General features: G+C 36.5%; 1 protein-coding gene across 1 annotated transcript; it reads left to right on the top strand.

The window, feature by feature from the left end:
* The first annotated feature begins 420 nt into the window (after positions 1–420).
* Positions 421–19087, top strand: LOC129254342 (zinc finger protein 835-like). Its single transcript, XM_064112751.1, has 5 exons — positions 421–443; positions 1306–1485; positions 2239–2381; positions 3699–4356; positions 18694–19087. The coding sequence occupies exons 1-5, from the start codon at positions 421–423 to the stop codon at positions 19085–19087; spliced, it is 1398 nt and encodes a 465-aa protein (XP_063968821.1).
* The last annotated feature ends 130 nt before the right edge of the window (positions 19088–19217 follow it).

The raw sequence follows: 19217 nt of genomic DNA, 5'->3' as shown, positions 1-19217 counted from the left end.
TAAATTGTAGTAAGAATAATAATTGATGATAATAACAGGAAGGACATTAAAGTTTGCTGAAATTTGAAAACAACATGTTTTAGATGGGTATCATTTCGCCATTATGGATATTACATATTTGATATGGAACAAATGGAAGATACCTGATATTGAGATAGAGATGGTTGAATTGACCCAGAAGGGCATGGTATTAATATTGATTTATCCCAGCAATAAACACAGCAGATGCACTGAATCGTTTTCTGTCTCTCGCCTAGTGCTGGGCGTAGGTGTTCTATTTGCGCCATAACAGTCGCCGCACCAGGGCGTTTGGATGGGCACAAATTTGGCAAGATTAAATCTAATGTTGTTTCCTGATCCTGCTGTGACCTCCCACTCCACTTCCAAATGCTCCTGGATTGAGAAGAGGGGAGGGGAAACATGGGGGAGGAGGAGGAGGAGATGTAAGGGGAAGGACAGGATGAGGGGGGGGGGGGTATGAGAGGGATGGAAGTTGAGATGAAGGTGAACATTATAGAGTAAAAATTAAAAGGGATAATGATAGAGAGAAAGATGAAAAAGGAGATGAAGGAATAGAGGATGGGGAATCTTTAGTGTATAAGAGCAAGAAATGAATGTCTAGTTCATATTTACACTACCCTGTCTTGTACTGAATACTTTTTTATTTACCTGAGGAAGAAAATTGTTCTCCCCATTTAATTATCTTGATCCCAGATGAACAATTGATATCTCCATTCACATCTTCTACTTAATTAATCTTGGCTACTTCAGACACAGAGTAGTATAGCTTGTTACCAAAAGATATGTCAATGTTACAAAATGAACTATCGAACTGTTATCTTGTTGCAGATCGAAAGAACTTGAACTGTAATTTGTAATTAATTGTGAGGAACAAATGTTGAACATGCTGTGTAGACATTTTTTTTTCTCTGTACTTGTGCAACTTAAAAAGGCCAGGTATTTAAGAAATTATATTCAATATCCTGATCTGAATTGAGTTATGTATCAGTTTGATATCCGGTGAATTGGTACTCCAAATTACTTTTAATGTATCGGGTCAACATTTTTCAGCATTGACTGTTTGAGTCACGTGTAATGGAATTGCATTGTATCGCTGCTGCTGCCAGCTAGTATCCCACTGTGTGTAATGATACCATGGTCTATGTATAACAGTATTGAAGGAGAGGGTACTTCCGATCCACTGCTTCATCTTTGTCACCCCAATTAGCTCATCACACCAGGGTCCTTATACCCCTGCACCTCTGCATCCTAGTCCCAACATGAAATTCTCTTCCTCTCAAACAGCTGCGTGCGCCGCGGTCCCGAAGAGATGCCGGAGCAGGTCGAGGCACGGACGGGAGAGCAAACACGTCGTCTGACCGTAAGACCTGGTCGGGGAACCAAACAGTCAGCTCCGGTGCACTTGCTTGCAAATATCAACACCGCTGCTTCCCAGTTGAAAGGGAGCGAATTACAGGCACAGGGGTGAGGCATTTCCGCTTGGCCATTTTAAACTGAAGAGATGACCTGCAGTGAAGCCAAGAGCCCCATTAGTTAGGTCTTTTGTGTTCCTTGGTGTTGGCCACAATTACCAGACTGTATTGTGGATGTCAGTAGCAAACGGGAGCGGCAGGGGGGCATTTTGGTGGGCTAGGGATGGAGATCTCTACTGGTCCCAACTGTGAAACTGAGACCCTGCACATTGAGAAAAATAGGATGACAAAAGGAGAGATGAAGAGAAAAGGGAGAGGAAGAGAAAAAAAGAAAGGCAGAGACAGAGTAGAAAATTGAAGCGGTATAGTTGTGTCACCGCTGTCACACATCTCAATCATACCTGTCAGCTGGATGTGTCAAGGGAACACTTTTGCAATTGCCTGGTAGGATCAAACCAATTGTCTCAAAGGCTTTGGGCTAAGCGGCCGCACTATGGCTTCATGCCTCAAGGATATGGGCTTACATGTATATTGCAGAGAGACCCTCTTAAACCTATTACACTGCCAACTCATAGCCTCCGATTTAGCTCCCAGAGATCCAGTCCATCAACTTGCTTCAAGAGACCATCGGGATCAATTAGGTTAGCTTAGAGAAACCTGTAATCAAATTGATTGGAGAGCTATTTCAAATGTTAAGCTTCAGGGTGTGCTTGGCCATACCCAGTTGAAAAGTTTGAAACTTGACCCTCTGTTGCAAGATGACAGCCCACAAGAATGCAAATTGTAGCTAATTCCTCCCTAACAGGTCGGATGCCGGTCTTCAAAGGCTGCCGCAGCAACGTCTCATCTCAGATTCCTTTATCAGGGCCATGCGTTGGGAGCTGCGATCGGAAGACACAGTTGGAAAACAAACGTGGCAACTTGAAACAAAAGGAGTCGACAAATTTGGCAGGAATTTGGGCAGATTTTGCGGCTTTCTCAAAAGTTCAGTAGCAATTTGGTTTGTGTGGGGTACTGAGCCCCATTTGGAAGCATAATTTGAACTTGATTGGGGTAGAATTGATTACAGATTTCAGCTTTAGTAACATAATACAGTAACACATTTCGCATAGAATGATTATATTTCTACAAGGTTTTTCACAAAACATGTTCTTCTGTACATACATAGACATGGAAAACAAGTAAGAGAGAGAGAGAGAGGGCAAGGGGGGGGGTAAATGGAGAGCATATTTGTAAGTAAAGGGAGAGAAATTGGAGATAGATAATAACAACAATATGGGAAAAAGAATAAAGATAAAAATGGTACATTAGAAAGACTTTTGAGCAAGTGAACATTGAGAGAGAGAGAGAAATATATAGAAAACTTTTGGAGTAAAGTTTCACAGTAACAATTTAGCAAAGACAGTGAATAAACCTGTTAGTGACAAAAATCACCACCCATATATGTATTTAACCTTAATGGACTTTATTTATTCCAGTTCATTTATCGGACTACCATTTTTTATTTTATCACTGCTTGTGAATGGTGTGAGTACGTAATTGAAATCTTAGCGATGTGATGCCGCTAATTTTGTTTGTTCCTTGAATTAGTCTTGTTAGCCAACAAGGTTCTAATGTTATGTTTGGGTACTGGTCGCAAAGTTTCAGGACAAAGCACGCCCATCTTCTTTAAAATGACATTTACTCCTTGAGTATTCTGCTGACAGAGTTTAATTAAAATGGCAGGTGGTTTTAGAGAAGTTAAAAAATGAAAATAAAAAATACATCAGATGAGCATTATTAAAAGTATGTTACGAGTGATTTGTTATGGCAAAGGAGATATTTCAAGCATGTGTGTTGAATTAGTTATTGGTTTGTAATATTCAATCCCAGTATATGTCACTAACTGAATAGATTATAATGGCGAGTTTAATGATAAAGTGGATAAAATTTGAAAAATTTGTTCTTTGATGATGGTTGTTGTAAACTAATATTAAGCACCCATTGGAGTTATGTTCCATAAAAAACCATTAAATTATTTGCAGTTTTGTATGGATGGATGGGAAGACTTCTATAAATAAAGAATCAATCTTTATGGTATTCATTATACTGCAGATGCAAAGGTTTGTATAACAAGACTTCTAGCCCGGCACTGCAGATTTCATGAACAAGGACGATTATTATTCACATTATACACCACACATACCATGCAAGGTTGGACATAATGTTGAAACTGGTATCAAAGATCTAAATTTGTTCTTCTTCTCTTTCATCTTAACTCTGCAGAGCTGAAGAAAGCCAAGCCATCAGGACCACCAACACCTCCTCTAACACCGACAAGTCAGAACCAGCTGACAACCCTTCATCACCCTAGTCCTATCCATCTACCAAATGCTCTGGCCTGTGGCGCCGCAGCTGGTACCCTCAAAGGTGCTGAACACGTCCCTTTCTTACCCCTTGGTGCAATCAGTACTGCTGCATGGACACAGGGTCTCGCCACCTGGCAGGTACCACCTGGTGCCATCACAGCACCACCAAGTGCCTCACTGACGGTACCAAATCCAAACAGCACATTGAGGCGCCTAGTACTCAACGGTTCCTCATCGGTGCCATCCTCTCGCCACCACACATCATTGGGGTCATCATCGGCACCGCCAAAGAAAGCACCTAAGTTTGACTTTGCTCATCTGGCCATTGCCGCGACTCAACCTTGCAGTGCCGATAGTAGCAAGACGCGGTTGGTGCCTTTGCAACCAACCGAGAGGCGCCGGGGGAGAGGACCGATGAGAGCTAAAAAAGAGTTCATCTGCAGGTTCTGTGGACGTCATTTCACCAAGTCATACAACCTTCTGATACATGAAAGGACCCATACTGATGAAAGACCATATTCTTGTGATATCTGCCATAAGGCATTTAGAAGACAAGACCATCTTAGAGACCACAGGTTAGTCCTTCATTTCTAATTTATATTAGAAATCTGTCAGTTTTAGCATTCTTTTTCACTCATTCCTACATATCTGTTGTTCTCTCCTTCCTTTTTGCTCTTCATGTCATCCTTACAATTCCATACATCCAGAACTTCAAGTACTTGTTATGTAAATGAAAACCTAAACATTTAAAAGGATTTATAGTGAATGTAGTTAATTGCAATCCGTAAATAGTAAAGAGTCAGTATATCTTTATTTTTTTCTAGAAGTAAGGCTAAAGCTAGAATTCTTTTATTCTCTCCAAAGCTTTTTTTTCACTCATTGTCGGGAAAGGTCTTCTACATTAAAGAGCAGACAAATGTTGACAAGAATTCTGCAAACAGATTTTCCTATTGGACAATGACATTTTTCTTCATCCCTCTGGTGTTAAGAAGCAGGATAACACCAGAAAACCGGGCTTCTTTGTGTAATTATTCTGTTCTATTCTGATTTTTCCCTGAAAAGAAAAGTTCTCTTCTTCAAGATAGAACCAGTAGCTAGATATTCTGTAAACAGTGGAATTCTTCTTAAAGATGCCAGGTTCCGACGATCTAAAGCAGGAATGCTTTTTAGAATGAAACCTTGTCCTCATCAAAATTAATGACATTTTTTCTTTAGGTTAGGGGGGTATAGGGGATTATAAAATATGTGTCTTTATTTGAATCAGGGAATTCAAGCAAAAATGTACAAAACTTGAAACAGGAGCTTACTGCCAAGCGGTAGCATACAGATTGGAGGGGGGGCTTGGGGGGTTATTGCTACCAAAATTTTGCACGACCAAGAATAAAAAAGAGAAATGAGGAAAGAGAGAAGGGTAAAAATTATATTATTTTTTTAATATTGTGTTAAAATCTATCACAAACTTTGATTTTTATAATAAAAATGTCGAAATGTTTACTTGCTCGCATCGTTCTCCCAATTATTGTTTTAAATTTTACGCAATGCACCATATCTTGCCCCCTCTGCTTATTATGCCATTGCTGTCAATTGCTAACTAACTATATATGCCGCACAATTGCAATTTCAGGCATAATTAATACCCACGAAATCAGAAGATAAGTAATTGAAATACATTTAAAATTATTTCATGATATAAAACTTGATTTGTTTTCACTCTATTCTTTTGTTTAATGGAATACAATGTGCATGGGAATGAGAAGATTGAAAAGGCATTTTAAAGAGATGAAAAATGGAAATCAGATCTTGGAGATGACGCGAAACTGAGTCTCGTGATACGTTTGATTTGGTTTCCTGGCGACTTTTGAATTATTGAGCTTCATTTTCCTTTTCTCCTCCACTGTTAAGGAGTGAAATAACATATGGTGGGAACCCTTTCTCTCTGAAATGGTTCAGTTTCAGTAATTTGACAATAAAAATCAAAAGCGAGGGATGATGTTATTGATGATGAAATTTGAAGATTCAGGATGTTCACACTAAAAAACCATCAATAGATTATTTTTTCTCCAAACAGTTTGTGTACTTGAAAAGCCCTTTCTCTATGAGAGAAACCAGATTCCAAGTTGAGAATTAGAAACGTGGGGTATGTTTGAGGGAAAGTACCCTCATACATATCATTTCTACCAAAGGACAAGTTAGAAAATAAAATCAAATGCCTGCCAAAGAAACATATAGTAGCGTTATCATTGGCTGCTCAACGACGTCAAGTGGACTTCAACTACTTTAGATCATGGCATGAGAGCGTCTTCCTGAAAGGAAATACCTTATGAGGAACTACAACCTCTCCTTTTTTCAGTAAGCTTAGTTCCGCTTTGTATGCCAAAGGTATACGGGGGAAAGGAATAGCATGAGAGAGAAGAAAAGAAAGTTAGAGATAGAGATATAGGTGTCATTTTCCCTTCAATTGAGGAAGTTATTATGTCTATGAGGGTGTACTATCATGCAGATGAATGAGCAGGTTTGCAGTCATGTGGTTGAAATAGAGGAAATTAGGAGCAGAGAGGAAGGTGGTGGTTTGGAATTAGTTTAGGGGAATTCTTTATTCCTTTGGTCCTCAGGAGCACTAACTGGTTGTGAGAGGGTTAAGGCTAAGAGGTCGGAAAGGATTGAGAAATTGGGCCAAAGGGGTGCGAAGGTTGCAGCATCAGAAGGGAAGGATAAAGCATGAAAGGCTAATCCTGCAAATTTGAGGAGCTCACAGGATGGATTGGATCCATCATTAGCTCAGGACTGGTGGCTGCTAAAACAATCGAGATTTAGAGTATATTTGTTAGGAAAAATAAGAAGGATTTTTTGAAACTATCATTTTTTTCTTTGAGATTTTCTCTGGGTGTTTGTGCATTTGTGTAAGAGATTTAGATCTTTGTTTTCTTTCTCGATGGCTGGCTGGCAACCCATTGAGGAAGCCGAATAGTTGTTGAAGCGGTAAAATAGAGTCCTTGCCAGAACTCCAATGTACATTATATTTCTTTATGAGAACAAAAGCTGAAAGTAATATGGCTTGAAAATGTTCGGATAGTAGATTACAGCAATATTATTCACCTCCCTAGCCAACAGTCTCAGTTTGCAAATTCTGTGATAAAAACTTCAAAGGAAAAATATGAAGATCTGTTTTCACTTGAGATATGAATTCTTATGATAATGAACAAGTGGGGACTATTATTTATAATACAGCTCCACTGTTATTACAGATAGTAAGTTTTATTTTCATATTGGTATATTATTCCATACTTGTAGTAGCTATTAATTTCAGCAGTGGTTATTAACCCAGAGTTATTTACTTTCTCTTTCTCCTGTTATTACATGTTGATCAGAATTCTCTTAAAATGTATCTTGCTATCACAATTTTCCTTTTATTTCATCAAATTATCTCTCTCTTCTTTCTATCATTTAATATCCCTATTTCCACTCAAACCCCTTCCATATTTGATTTTTATTTACCCCTTCTCCCCAACTGGTCATTATAGAATATTGTAACCCCCAAAATATAAAAATGAATCATCTTGAATATCTAGTACCACCTTAGTCTGTATCTTTTTTAAACATTAATTTTTAAGTATAGGAATGATGACCAACATATATTTATACTTTGGTATATGTTTCTTAATTGAAACTACATATTCACTTCCATAGGCAGTGCATATTCTCAGGTACTGTAACAAAAAAAATTCAAGTCATAACTGATTTTGGAAGTGCAAATGTACATTATCTGCTTCTTATAGCGATATGGGCATTAACTATCTTATAGAATCAATGGCCCTTTGTCTCAAATCAAAATCATTCTCCCTTACATCCTTATTGAACTGAAGCTTGATGTAAAAAGTAGTGCTCCTACCAACATCCATCATGTTTTAATTGGACTTGAAAGCTCTGTAGAATATTAGGAGCCTGTTTAACCATCTTCTCTTTTAATATTTTCCATTTGGTCTCCAGTGCTTGTCTGAGTTTTGTCATAAATCAAGGAACTTTCCTTCTGTCCGTCTGGTTTCCAAGATAAGTGATCCATCAAGTTTACCTCATGTAACTTATTTGATTCAGGATTTCACAGACTGTTAGTATTTCTATTCAATTCTGTTCAATGTGTAATCTAGCATTCATCAATAAGATGTCTGGCTTTAGGTTCATTTCTAAATTGGATGATAATCATTCATCATGAAACAACCAGTTGATGTAACCTGAATTCTATTCTTCCATTCTATTCCAGTTTTTTTTTTCTGAAAGAGATTTTAGTTGTCTTTAGATGCTGACTAATTCTTTTCTGAAAGTGCGATTATAAAATGCATTCATCCCAAGCTATACTCTCCACACAGTGTGGTAAATGAAAAGCAGTGATTAAAGATTTTTCTTGTTGGAGACTCATAATTGTTAGGGTCCTTTCACAGTGGCTTTTGTATGAAACGTTTTATAAAGATTGTTCCCCCACTTACCTCTGATAAAAAGTAGATTCCAGATCTTTCTTATCCCCATAGCAACTGATTTCTTTATATACTTTAAAACATTAGACTAAATTAATTCTTATCTTATATTATATATATATCTCATATTCTTAAATACAAAAGTGAAAGTGACTTTAGAAAGTATATGAAACCAGTTTTCTAAATTGTTTTGATGATATAAACCCCTTCAGAAAAAAATGTATATGTACCCCAGATATAAAACACTAAGTAAATATATAAATAAAATAAGTAGTTATGATGCTCATTATAGTAAGTTTAATTACTTTTAATTAGCTTAGATATTACCACTCTCAATAAAAAAGGAACTAATATTGAAAAAAATGTTTTGAGCAAAACATGGCCAACATCCATGCATGAGCTATTAAAGTCACATGGTTATTTGAAATAGACCTGTCATGTGCCTAGTAGAGACATTACTCTACAATTCACCAGTATAAATCTGCAAGTGATTTTACTTTGATCTGTGAACGACGTGATCCACTAGAGTTCGATAATTCATCAGCCCCCTCTTGCCGTGATTCACAAGTCTCTGAACACGTCGCAGATTAACAAATTTGACTTTGATATTGTAGAATGTGAGATTAAGCCAAGAGGGCGTGCCCCTCTCCGGCAACTAATTCCCCCTAAATCTTATTCGAAACTACTGATTTTATTTCCCTGCCAAATGAATATAGGATTAATCATTAATGAAAATACATAATTCAGTAGTCAGCGGCTGTGAGTGTTTGTGGGTATTCTTTGACATGTTTTTTTTCTCTCTGTCTTTCCGTTCTCAGCTCGTGTCTTGTCGACTCGGAGTTACATTCATTGCACAGTCATAGAATTGTATCATGTTTCTTGGTTCAGTATAAGGTTTTTTAGCTAATACCTTAAGCCTTTCCTATAATTTGTGTGACACTGAATGCCTCAGACACGCCCTCCCTAAAATACATGAATGTATGGGTCTATGACAACGTGACTCTGCTTCCTAGACTTAACCCATCACACTTTAGTCTGACAACTGATTTGCACCCAAAGATAGATCAATAAATCAAATAAATTAAGAAACAAAACAAAACTTAAATATGAAAAAAGGAAGGGAACATTTTCACATTTATCAGAGTCAGTAGGAGTGGAATTTTTTTGTCTGAAGAAGATACATGAAAGTTGAAACATCTTGCATTTCACTGTATCTGCTTTAAAACAATGGGAGGGTGAGTGTACTTTGTAAAATCTCTTTTTATTTTGCATTCAATGATATATTGAACATTATGAGAAGACAATCAGGTGCTTTAGCTCTCTTGCAATATAAAGTATTTGATGTTCATTAAGGGGGGGGGGGTAATATCATTTTCCAATAAGCATTATAATTTCAGCTATACTACTTCAATTGATTACATCACGTAGGAACTGGGTTCTGTTAAGAGGGGATACCAGGAGAACTATTCACAATCCTAAGCAGGAAAGGGAAGAAACTTGAATACCATCTTCAAATTTCACGATCTTCATCCTCATTAGTCAAATTGGCAATCGGAGTATCTTATTCCAAAATGAGAAGACTTGGAAAGACTTTGGAAGTTTCCTTAAAAACAGAAGCCAGGAATTAGTAAAGTCTTAGCTTCATAACCAGACAGCTATCAGGTTTTCTCCCTGATTTCCTCTCCTTAATGTTACCCCTAATTGAGAAGATATCAGTACGAGGTCATAACCGATAATGGCTGGGAATAGTAAAAGTGACATTCAGCTTGCTTCTTATATATCTTTCTGGTATTCATGCAAAGAATTGCATTTCTTGGGAGCTAGTGGTTGTTTTTAAAGGTCAAGTCCACCCCAGCAAAATATTGATTTGAATAAGTAGAGAAAAATCAAACTAGCATAACACTGAAAATTTCATCAAAATCGGATGTAAAATAAGAAAGTTATGGCATTAAAAGTTTCGCTTATTTTTAACAAAACAGTGATATGCACAACTTACTGACATGCAAATGAGTCAGTCGATGATGTCCATCACTCACTATTTCTTTTGTTTTTTATTGTTTGAACTATACAATATTTCATTTTTTTCAGATTTGACCATAGGGACCGACTTGACTGAACCATATAGTATTACACAATGCTAATTCCACATGTTCAGGGAGGTATTAATCACTGTTTCACTTGACAATGAGGAGAAAATTAGAATATTTAATATATCATATAATAAAATACAAAAGAAATAGTGAATGGATGACGTCATCAGTCTCCTCATTTGCATACCGACCAGGATGTGCATATAACTGTTTTATGAAATTAAGCGAAACCTTAAAATGCCATAACTTTCTTATTTCAATTTTCAATTTTTTTTTGTCAGGGTGGACTTGTCCTTTAACAAAGTTTTAACTCAAAACATCACTTAAGATTGTGATCGAACTATGGCAAGCCAAACCTTTAAATAATCTAGTCTTTGGTGTCCCAATATACTTTTCAAGAATGTTTTTACATCCAGAATCAATGCAGGCAGATTAATCAGTTCGGTGAATATGTATATTGCTTATGTGCAGTTATTGGATTGCTTTGCTACAGTGGAATAAGTGCATTGTGTATAAGAATTATGTGTCATTGAATCAAATATATTTCTGTATCTCTGAAACTAAAGGGATATACATTTTGCCACATATTGAGTAGTTCTTCCATTTTGATTTCTGCCAAAATATCAAAATGTATATTTTGATCCCAAGTTGGTATGAACAGCAAACAATTTGTAGAACATGGAACATACATGTATATGAAAAAAAATATTTCTCTTCAGGAAGTATGTCCTTATAATGATATTTGTTATCAGAAATTTAACAGACACCTTATCTCTTAAAGGAAATTGAAAGAAACTGTCAAAATTTGCCTTAATTTCATAGCAAGAAAGCAGCAGTTGTTTCAACTGTTTGATTCAGCTGGTCATTTAAGACGATTACGCATTAATCTTTCGCCCCTATTAATCCTAATCCACACCCTACGTGATGATGCCCCTATTGTCCAGCATGGCAACAAGATCTGTTGAAGGAACATTTCCATGATATTTAACCCCTCTGATATTATTCTATGTTCATATTACACGGGATTGGTGCTTCTTATCAGATCTTTGGCATTGAAAGGGTTTATAAGAGGGAAATATAGGTTTCGACTTTCAAATGAAGATATATGAAACATTAATGAGAGGAAGAAGAAGAGGAAGGACATGTTTAGGATCCTTATCTATGAATATGTTTAAGAGTTTGTGTCACATACCAGGCTTAGCATTACTTCATGAAGGAATTGTTGATTCTCTATGAGAAGAAGTGGGTTAAGGGGTAAGAGGAGTAGAGAATGATTAAAGGGATAAGACTCAATGGTCAAACTAAGTGACCGTCATGGAATAAATTGGATGGATTGTGATTTTAATCACTCACAAAGGAAGAATGATGTGACTTGAAGAATAGTTTAAATGGGAGGGTACTTTCTTGGGAAGAATGACCACATATTGTTATCTTATGGTCAGTTGGGATTTATTGATTAAAACTATTCATAATCATTCATTTAGCAACAACCACAAAAATTGTCATAAATTTGAATAATTTCTAGAGGATCAGTTGCTTGAATCTCAATCAAGAGAAGGAGAGAGAGAGAGAGAGGGGGAGATAAAGGGGGGAGGGGGAAAGAAAAGTGAGTGTGTGGTTGAGAAACAAAGAAAGAAATATGCCATTATAAAATAATTGTAATTTGAGAAATTTTAAGAGAGAAAGGAGAAAATTAGAAATTAAGAAAAAGAACAGAAGTTCAAGAAAAATAGAAAGAGAGAGAGAGTGAGAGTGGTAGGGAGAAGAGAATGAAAAGGAAGAAGTTGAGAAGAGAGCTATCGGGCCTCACGTTTAATTTCATTTTAAGAAGACAGCAAAGAAATGGTCATTGATGATTATCTATTAATACTGGATTTGCAGTTGCTTCCGCTATGATATAACACACCCTAGTTACGAAGCATTTCATTATATCTCTCATTACATCTTAGAAAGCAGGCTGATTGGCTATAGATGTTGATCTGCCATACTTATTAATTGCCGAAGCATTAAATGTGCCCCAAATATAAGGATAAACTTCACTATTAATAGGTTCGATTTAAGGTCAAATTACCTTTAATATATAGAACTTTAAAAAAAGGTTGAAGTGTTATTTTCTGTTATAATGTAAACTTTCTTCAAAATTTTTCCCTTATAGGCATATTTTCTTTGATAACTAGATTAATTCATTTCATTCATGAAATGTAATGAATGAAATGTACATCATAAGCAGTAATCTGTTTGAAGTGAGGTTGAGATATGGAAAGCCAGCTATAATTGATAGAAAGGTATCTTTTGAAATTCATGTTTGATAGGTAATTAAAAGTACTGAAGTATGCTTTTGAACATTTTTTATTAGTTATACAGAGGTGGGATTATAAGAAAATTCAAGAAAATATAATAATAAAGAAAGCAATGTTTTTCTTGACCATCTGTTGAAGTAGTCTTAACAATGCTTCCAGAACTATTAGTAACTTTGTATGCAGAGATTTAGAAAAGGTCTAACCGATTTACCTTGATAAAGTTTCAATTGCCTTTTTTTTTTCAAGTAGGTGGTTAAAAAACAAGCCAAGGTTATCAAATTGATACTATCATGATATTCATGAAAAGAATTGATCAATTAATCACTTTTGATGGCATTCACTAATAAGATTGAGAGAAATTGAGAGTCTGAGGAAAGTTAGAATACCACTCTTATTGAATTTGGTCTGATACATTCTGATTCATCATGTAATATTCATATTATTATTAACCTATACTTCTATTGTCTCATGCAAGAAATGTAGGATGAAACGCTACATTCTAGGACTGTATTTGTGTCTTGCGACTCACATTGTCTCTTTGTTTTATTGTGAGGGAGTAGTTTAAAATCTGTCCAAGCTTTGACAAATTTAATCATCATGCATGATAAGTGTTTAAAAGATTAAAATTGATATCTCAATATTTCTTTGTTTCCCCCGCACACGTCAACACTTTTTATTCCAAGAGAGTGATTTGAAATGTATGTCCCAGCCTAGACATTTCTAATCATGATGCGTGCTTAGTATTTAATCTTTTTTGATCTACTTTGGGGAACTATCAGGTAATAATCACCATCGTCTGAATCACATGGTGATCAAAATCCATGCTCCAGATTAACCATTCACCCGAACCGTATTAGGATGCAGTTTAGCTTAGAAATATTTTTTTCTTGAAAATCAGTCATTAGGTCTATTCTTGGGTGTGGATGGAGATAATGGTGCATTTCATGGTTTCATTTTCCATATGATGATTCAATAGGTTGAATCACAACTTTCTTTGAATTTATTTATCTCTGCGTTATTCATCTTCAAATATTTCCCTCCTTATTTCAACAATTATCTTCTCTGACTGGCATAGCATTTAGATTATTGTACAAGAAGTTAAATCTATTGGTATATGTATGTACATAGGCCTTCTGTAGCGAGAAAACTGTTTATCAAAACAGTTAATTCAGGTATTATTATATTGAGACTGAAAATGAATAGGTATGTCTCTGTTGATAAAAAGTAAAGATACATATTTATTTTTTTAGAGTAAGATTAGACTTAGAATGGCATCTGCTGGGGGTAAACTTTATGCCGAGTTAAAGTTACAGTTACTGGGATTTCAAAATTATTTTGACTTAATTTGGTGTTACTTCTACTGACAATTTAATTATTTTCACTTTAATAGAGAACTTGAAAATCTGATTCACTGTAACACAGAATGGAGTTTATTTCCTGAGAAATAGATTGACTTGATTGAAACTGAACTTGATTGCGTGTAAAATGCTTCTAGAGTGTACTGGGTTTCTGAAACTATTAGAATGATAAATTGGAATAGATTAATAGAGAATCTACATAAGTTGAAATAAAACAGTAGTGAAATTCCCATATGTCATAAATGTCCAATTTATATGCTCAGTTTATAGTTTTATGATGATTGAAGATGAATTAAGTTCCCTTTGGTAAACATTTAATCACAAACAAGTAATCAAATAATAATGTATAGACAGTGTAATATACGTAATATAGCATTCTTGTACTATCAATGCAGACAATGTTTAAAGGCAGTTAAAACATCACAATTATTCTGCTTTTCAACATGCTGTTGAGCCTTTCCTTTGAATATCTCTTTAAAATAAGGTTTTTCTTTTCTTTCAAAATATTTTCTTATCATTTTTTTGAATAAACTATATTACTGAAAGGTCAAATTCCCCCCAGAAAAATGTTTTCCAATTGAATAAATTAGAAAAAAAATCATCAAAATTGGATGTATAATAACAAAGTCATGACATGTTAAAGAAAACTATGCACAACTCAGTGACATTTAAATGAGACAGTCGATGATGTCCCTCACTCACTATTTTGTTTTTTCTTGTTTGAATTGTACAATATTTCATTTTTTACAGATTTGACATAAGGACCAACTCGACTGAACCATACAGTATTAAACAATGATATTTCGACTGACTATTTACTTTTAACAATTATAATTTGATAAATAAGGTTACTGTACATTATCTGTATGCGTGGAATGCTTGACTAAAGTCAAGCCTATATTTTTGTGCCTATGATATCAATAAACACTTGTATTATTTTCATTTGACTTAAGGAAGTTTGGTTAGTAACGATTGTAAACATCTCTCTTGCACCTTACTGTCCGCCTCCGCAGTAAACAATTGAGAGGTCCAGTACCTACACGATCTCGGCACACTTATCTCTGTCATCGCCTTCCGGTTCTGTTGTTAGACCTGGTCTTATCAGGACCAGAAATCTTGATTGATAGGTCAAGATGTAAGGTGTTTGTCGTAAGAGAAGATGACATACCGGTATTAAAAAGGCTAAGATGAAACGCTAAGATGTTTGAGGAAATTTACACATTAGTTCATCATAAATTCATATTTCTTAAGTTATTTTCCCTGTACTCATTAAACGATTTAAATGAAAATCATTTTAATTACAGTATAAATATACACATATTTTAATGGTATTTTTAGTGGATTTAATTTCTTCAAATTATGTCATTTAGATTGGAAGAAAAAGACATAATTCAAAAGGGGTAATTTTTCTTTAAATATGATTATATTTATACACATGAATGCCAAATGTTTGATTGGAATCAATTAAGAATATTGTGCACCTTTTCTAACCTATTTGCAACTTATGAATATTTGTCATATCATTTTAGTTTTTAGTTCCATTTATTTATTTTCATTAAAAAATACATGGGAAATAGCTGGAGAGCAATCTCTTCCCCAAAGTTTCCTGATTTCTTTCAGAGGTCTTTCGGAGGTTATTTCTGTTTTTGTGCTTCCATCTTCCTTCATCAAGGTGGGTTTTATCTTTTGGTAAATACTATTATCTCACAAGCTTCCGGTCTATGCATACAAAGCGATTGGCAAATTGAGTATTTAGCACCAAGCGTTATCTTGCGATGCCACACTGGGTGTTAAACTACAAGTCATAAAATAAAAATTAATGTGAGAGTATGGATGGGGTTGCTTGTGTCACCTCCACTGAGCAGTAATGGAAGGAGTGGTTGACGTGCACACCTGCATACCAGACTTCTGGTAGCCAGGGAATAGAAGATTTGGTTCTTTGAACCTTCTAATCTATAGCTCTGATTTTTTTTTCTCTATTGTTTGTCATCCCTCGCCAAAAAAAAAGAGATTTATAGTTACATAGGATAAAAATGCCCTTGTATTCGGCATAAAGGTAGCAAATTATTGCTTCTTTGTTCTTTTATGTTGTTGTTTCTGTTTCTTGAAAGGTGGGGTAGATGCCCGGGGGGGGCACTCGACCAAAAAAGTGGTAGGGGTGTGCCGCGGGCGAGGCAAAAAACGGGGGCCTTGGAGCGGGCTTATTGTAAAAAGGAAGGTCCTCGGAACGGGCTTCGGAACTACAAATGTTTGTGAAAACGGGGGTCCTCGGAACGGATCTCCGTATCTCTGTGAGTGCGTATGCATCCCTATGGAACGGGCAATCGTGCATGACGCAGCTAGCGCGGCCTCTGCCGGGTGCACTCGCGCTTAGGCGATGGTCGAAAAGCGCTCTACGGCCGCTTTTCACCAAAATTGTAGCAGATCAATGCGACCGGAACGGCGTAACGAAAAATATGCAAAGCTTTGGAGCGGATTTCTTTCTTCTTTTTTCTCGATAAGAAGGAAATGCTATGCCTTGGAGCGGCTTTCTTTGTTCTTTTTCTCAATAAGACAAAAATGCTATGCCTTGGAACGGAAATTTGAGTGTAAAAATGGGGGTCCCCTCCGCGGCACATACCCACTATGCATTATATACTGAGTGCCCCCCCCCCGGGGGTAGATGTGTACCAAAATAAATCTCATAATCAAGCCCACAGATCTGTTTGGCACCCTCTGAGGTTGATGTTTGCTTTGCCAAAAGATGGCAGTATACTGTCAGATACTAGCTTTATATCATTCAATGCACTCAAAACCACAAGCATTGTTCTTGATCTGTTTTGACCAGCCGTCATCCATATATCTTTCTGTTAATGTTTAATTCAGTTATTGATCCATCTTGAATAAAACAGAGGTTTTGTAAGAAAATAGTGTAAACCAAGAGGTGAAAACTGAACAAAAAACGACCCAAGGTGTATCTCCCTGGGAAAGGGGACAAGCTAGGAGCTCTGAAATGCTAAGCCCATCAATCATACCTGAGATTTCTTTGTGGTGCAACCAAAGGATACAGGCCAATTTAGGGGTAATATCCCAGAACAAGATGGCAACAATTAAAGACGGTAATATCCAATTATAAGCTAAGTTACCATGGTAAACTCTGAGATAACCCTGGACTTCCTCCTCCCTCAACCACCTCCTCACATTGATACATTTGGTAGATCATCTCATTGCTGGTGGGGATGATGAGATAATGCGTTGACCGCCAAGAGAACTGGCTGAAGGGAAGCTGAAGATTATCCACAATGAGTTTAGCAGGTTACCTTGTCTGTCATGTCCTGATCAAGAGGACAAGGAGCGCTTAATCTCAATGGATCATAGAGCAGATGCCCAAAACTTCTGCTGCTGAGCAGCAAGTAGCGGTTTGGATGGCGGCAACCAGGCAAGCCATCTTTGGTGTGACCCCGCCTATCTTGCAGATGGTTGGGTTGGCCTGGTTCCCTCGTTAGCGGCATGAGATGGCTGAAAACTCTCACACCTGTGAAAAGTGGGTAACCTTCACTCCCCTAATCCATGGTTTGGAGGAGAAAAAGAAGATGGATAAAACGGTTGAGGTCCCAAAGAAACCAAAATCAATGTAGTTGAAAGATTGCTCCTTTAAGTATTCAAAGTCGGCTTTTCTTTTTCTTGTAAAACAAGTCAAGGGTGAAATTTATTTTTTAGAGAAAGAACATTCACTTGAAACCTTCATTAATTGTGTTTCACTCATTCTTCAGGACTTAATCAATGTTTCTTTTGTGCTCTTAAGTCTTAAGTAATTCTTGCCTTTCCGAAATTTTCTTTGTATCTTCCATTAGTTTAGTTAAAACCTTGTGTACCTCCTCCATTTAACCTTTGAAAATATGATCTTTTACTCATGTACAATACGTAATCTTTGAATGATCAAATCTTTCTCCACTAGTATTGCCTTTTTGCTTCTAACCTTTGAAGTCCTCCTTCAAACCAGGCTTCTGCTTTTTTATTCATGTCATGCTCTCAATGATCTTGATTTCACTCTATTTTGTAAACACCATAGTACAGTGGTCTTGCCACCACATTAATATTTTTGTTTCAAACAAAGAACATCTTGCCCTTAGAGGAGTTTCCTTTTTAACCTCTTTGATAACTAATCTTCAAGAAAGTCACATTTATACCTATTGTGGTGTGAAACTGAAGCCAACTTCCAACCTAAAGAGCTGATAAAGAAGGAAACAAATATGTTTTGAGAAGGAAAAGTTCATGTGAACTGTAATAGATTAGGAACATGCTTCTGAAATAATGTTCTTTGGAAGCTGGACTACCGGGTTCATACCAATAATATAGCAAGGAAATTCTCGATTTCAATTTTTACTCATGTATAATTTCATTCAATTGAGTTCCTTCTATAAAAAGGGAAGGATGCATTTAAAATACCAGTAATCATTTTGTATGAAAACAAAATCAGACTGATATAGTTCATTTTTCTTTTCCATTTTCCAATTGGGTGTCCCCTTTTTCAGGGGGGTGGGGTTATCCATTTAATGGAATACAAATATGGCTTGGTATAGTAATAATGTATATTTTTAACTTCATTGGATCATACTTCAATACAGGTCTACATCACGTTCCTTGTATGACTTGTGGTTCAATCGTACTATTTTCTTATGACATTTTCAAATCTGATTTTTCTCACTGTATTAGGTACATCCATTCTAAGGAGAAACCATTCAAATGTGGAGAGTGTGGTAAAGGATTCTGTCAGGCAAGAACTCTAGCTGTTCATAAAACCCTTCACATGCAGCAATCGCCTCACAAGTGCGCCACCTGTGGACGGACCTTCAACCAACGTAGTAACCTAAAGACGCATCTTCTAACCCACACAGACATCAAACCCTTCAACTGTCCTAACTGTGGAAAGGTCTTCAGACGGAACTGTGACCTGAGGCGACATAGCTTTACCCATAACGAGTGTGTTGGTGCTATCCAGGCTGCAGCTGCAGCGGCTGCTGCCGCTGCCGCTGCTGCCGGCACAGGGCCGATGACAAACAACTCGATGAACAATGGTGGTGCTACACTTGTAGAGGTTGCAAATTAATGAACAAAATATAACTGTGTCAAGAAATCAAACAGAGACTGAATGCAGCACTTCTGAGGGCCACCATTGATGAATGTAAAAGATGAGTACTCGAAGTATTCCCATCTTGATACGAGAGCCTTTCCAGCAT

This window comes from Lytechinus pictus, chromosome 1 (genome assembly GCF_037042905.1).
Source record: "Lytechinus pictus isolate F3 Inbred chromosome 1, Lp3.0, whole genome shotgun sequence".
Classification (NCBI taxonomy): domain Eukaryota; kingdom Metazoa; phylum Echinodermata; class Echinoidea; order Temnopleuroida; family Toxopneustidae; genus Lytechinus; species Lytechinus pictus.
Note: the sequence above shows the minus strand (reverse complement) of the source record. Positions and strands in the feature narration are given on the sequence as shown.

What these genes read in the sequence shown, in the direction of transcription:
- LOC129254342 (XM_064112751.1), top strand. Translation starts at nt 421, where the DNA reads ATGGGGGAGGAGGAGGAGGAGAT. An exon ending in GGGGAGGAGGAGGAGGAGAT is followed by an intron (nt 444 to 1,305) that starts GTAAGGGGAAGG and finishes CCTCTCAAACAG; the next exon opens with CTGCGTGCGCCGCGGTCCCG. An exon ending in AAAAGGAGTCGACAAATTTG is followed by an intron (nt 2,382 to 3,698) that starts GCAGGAATTTGG and finishes TTAACTCTGCAG; the next exon opens with AGCTGAAGAAAGCCAAGCCA.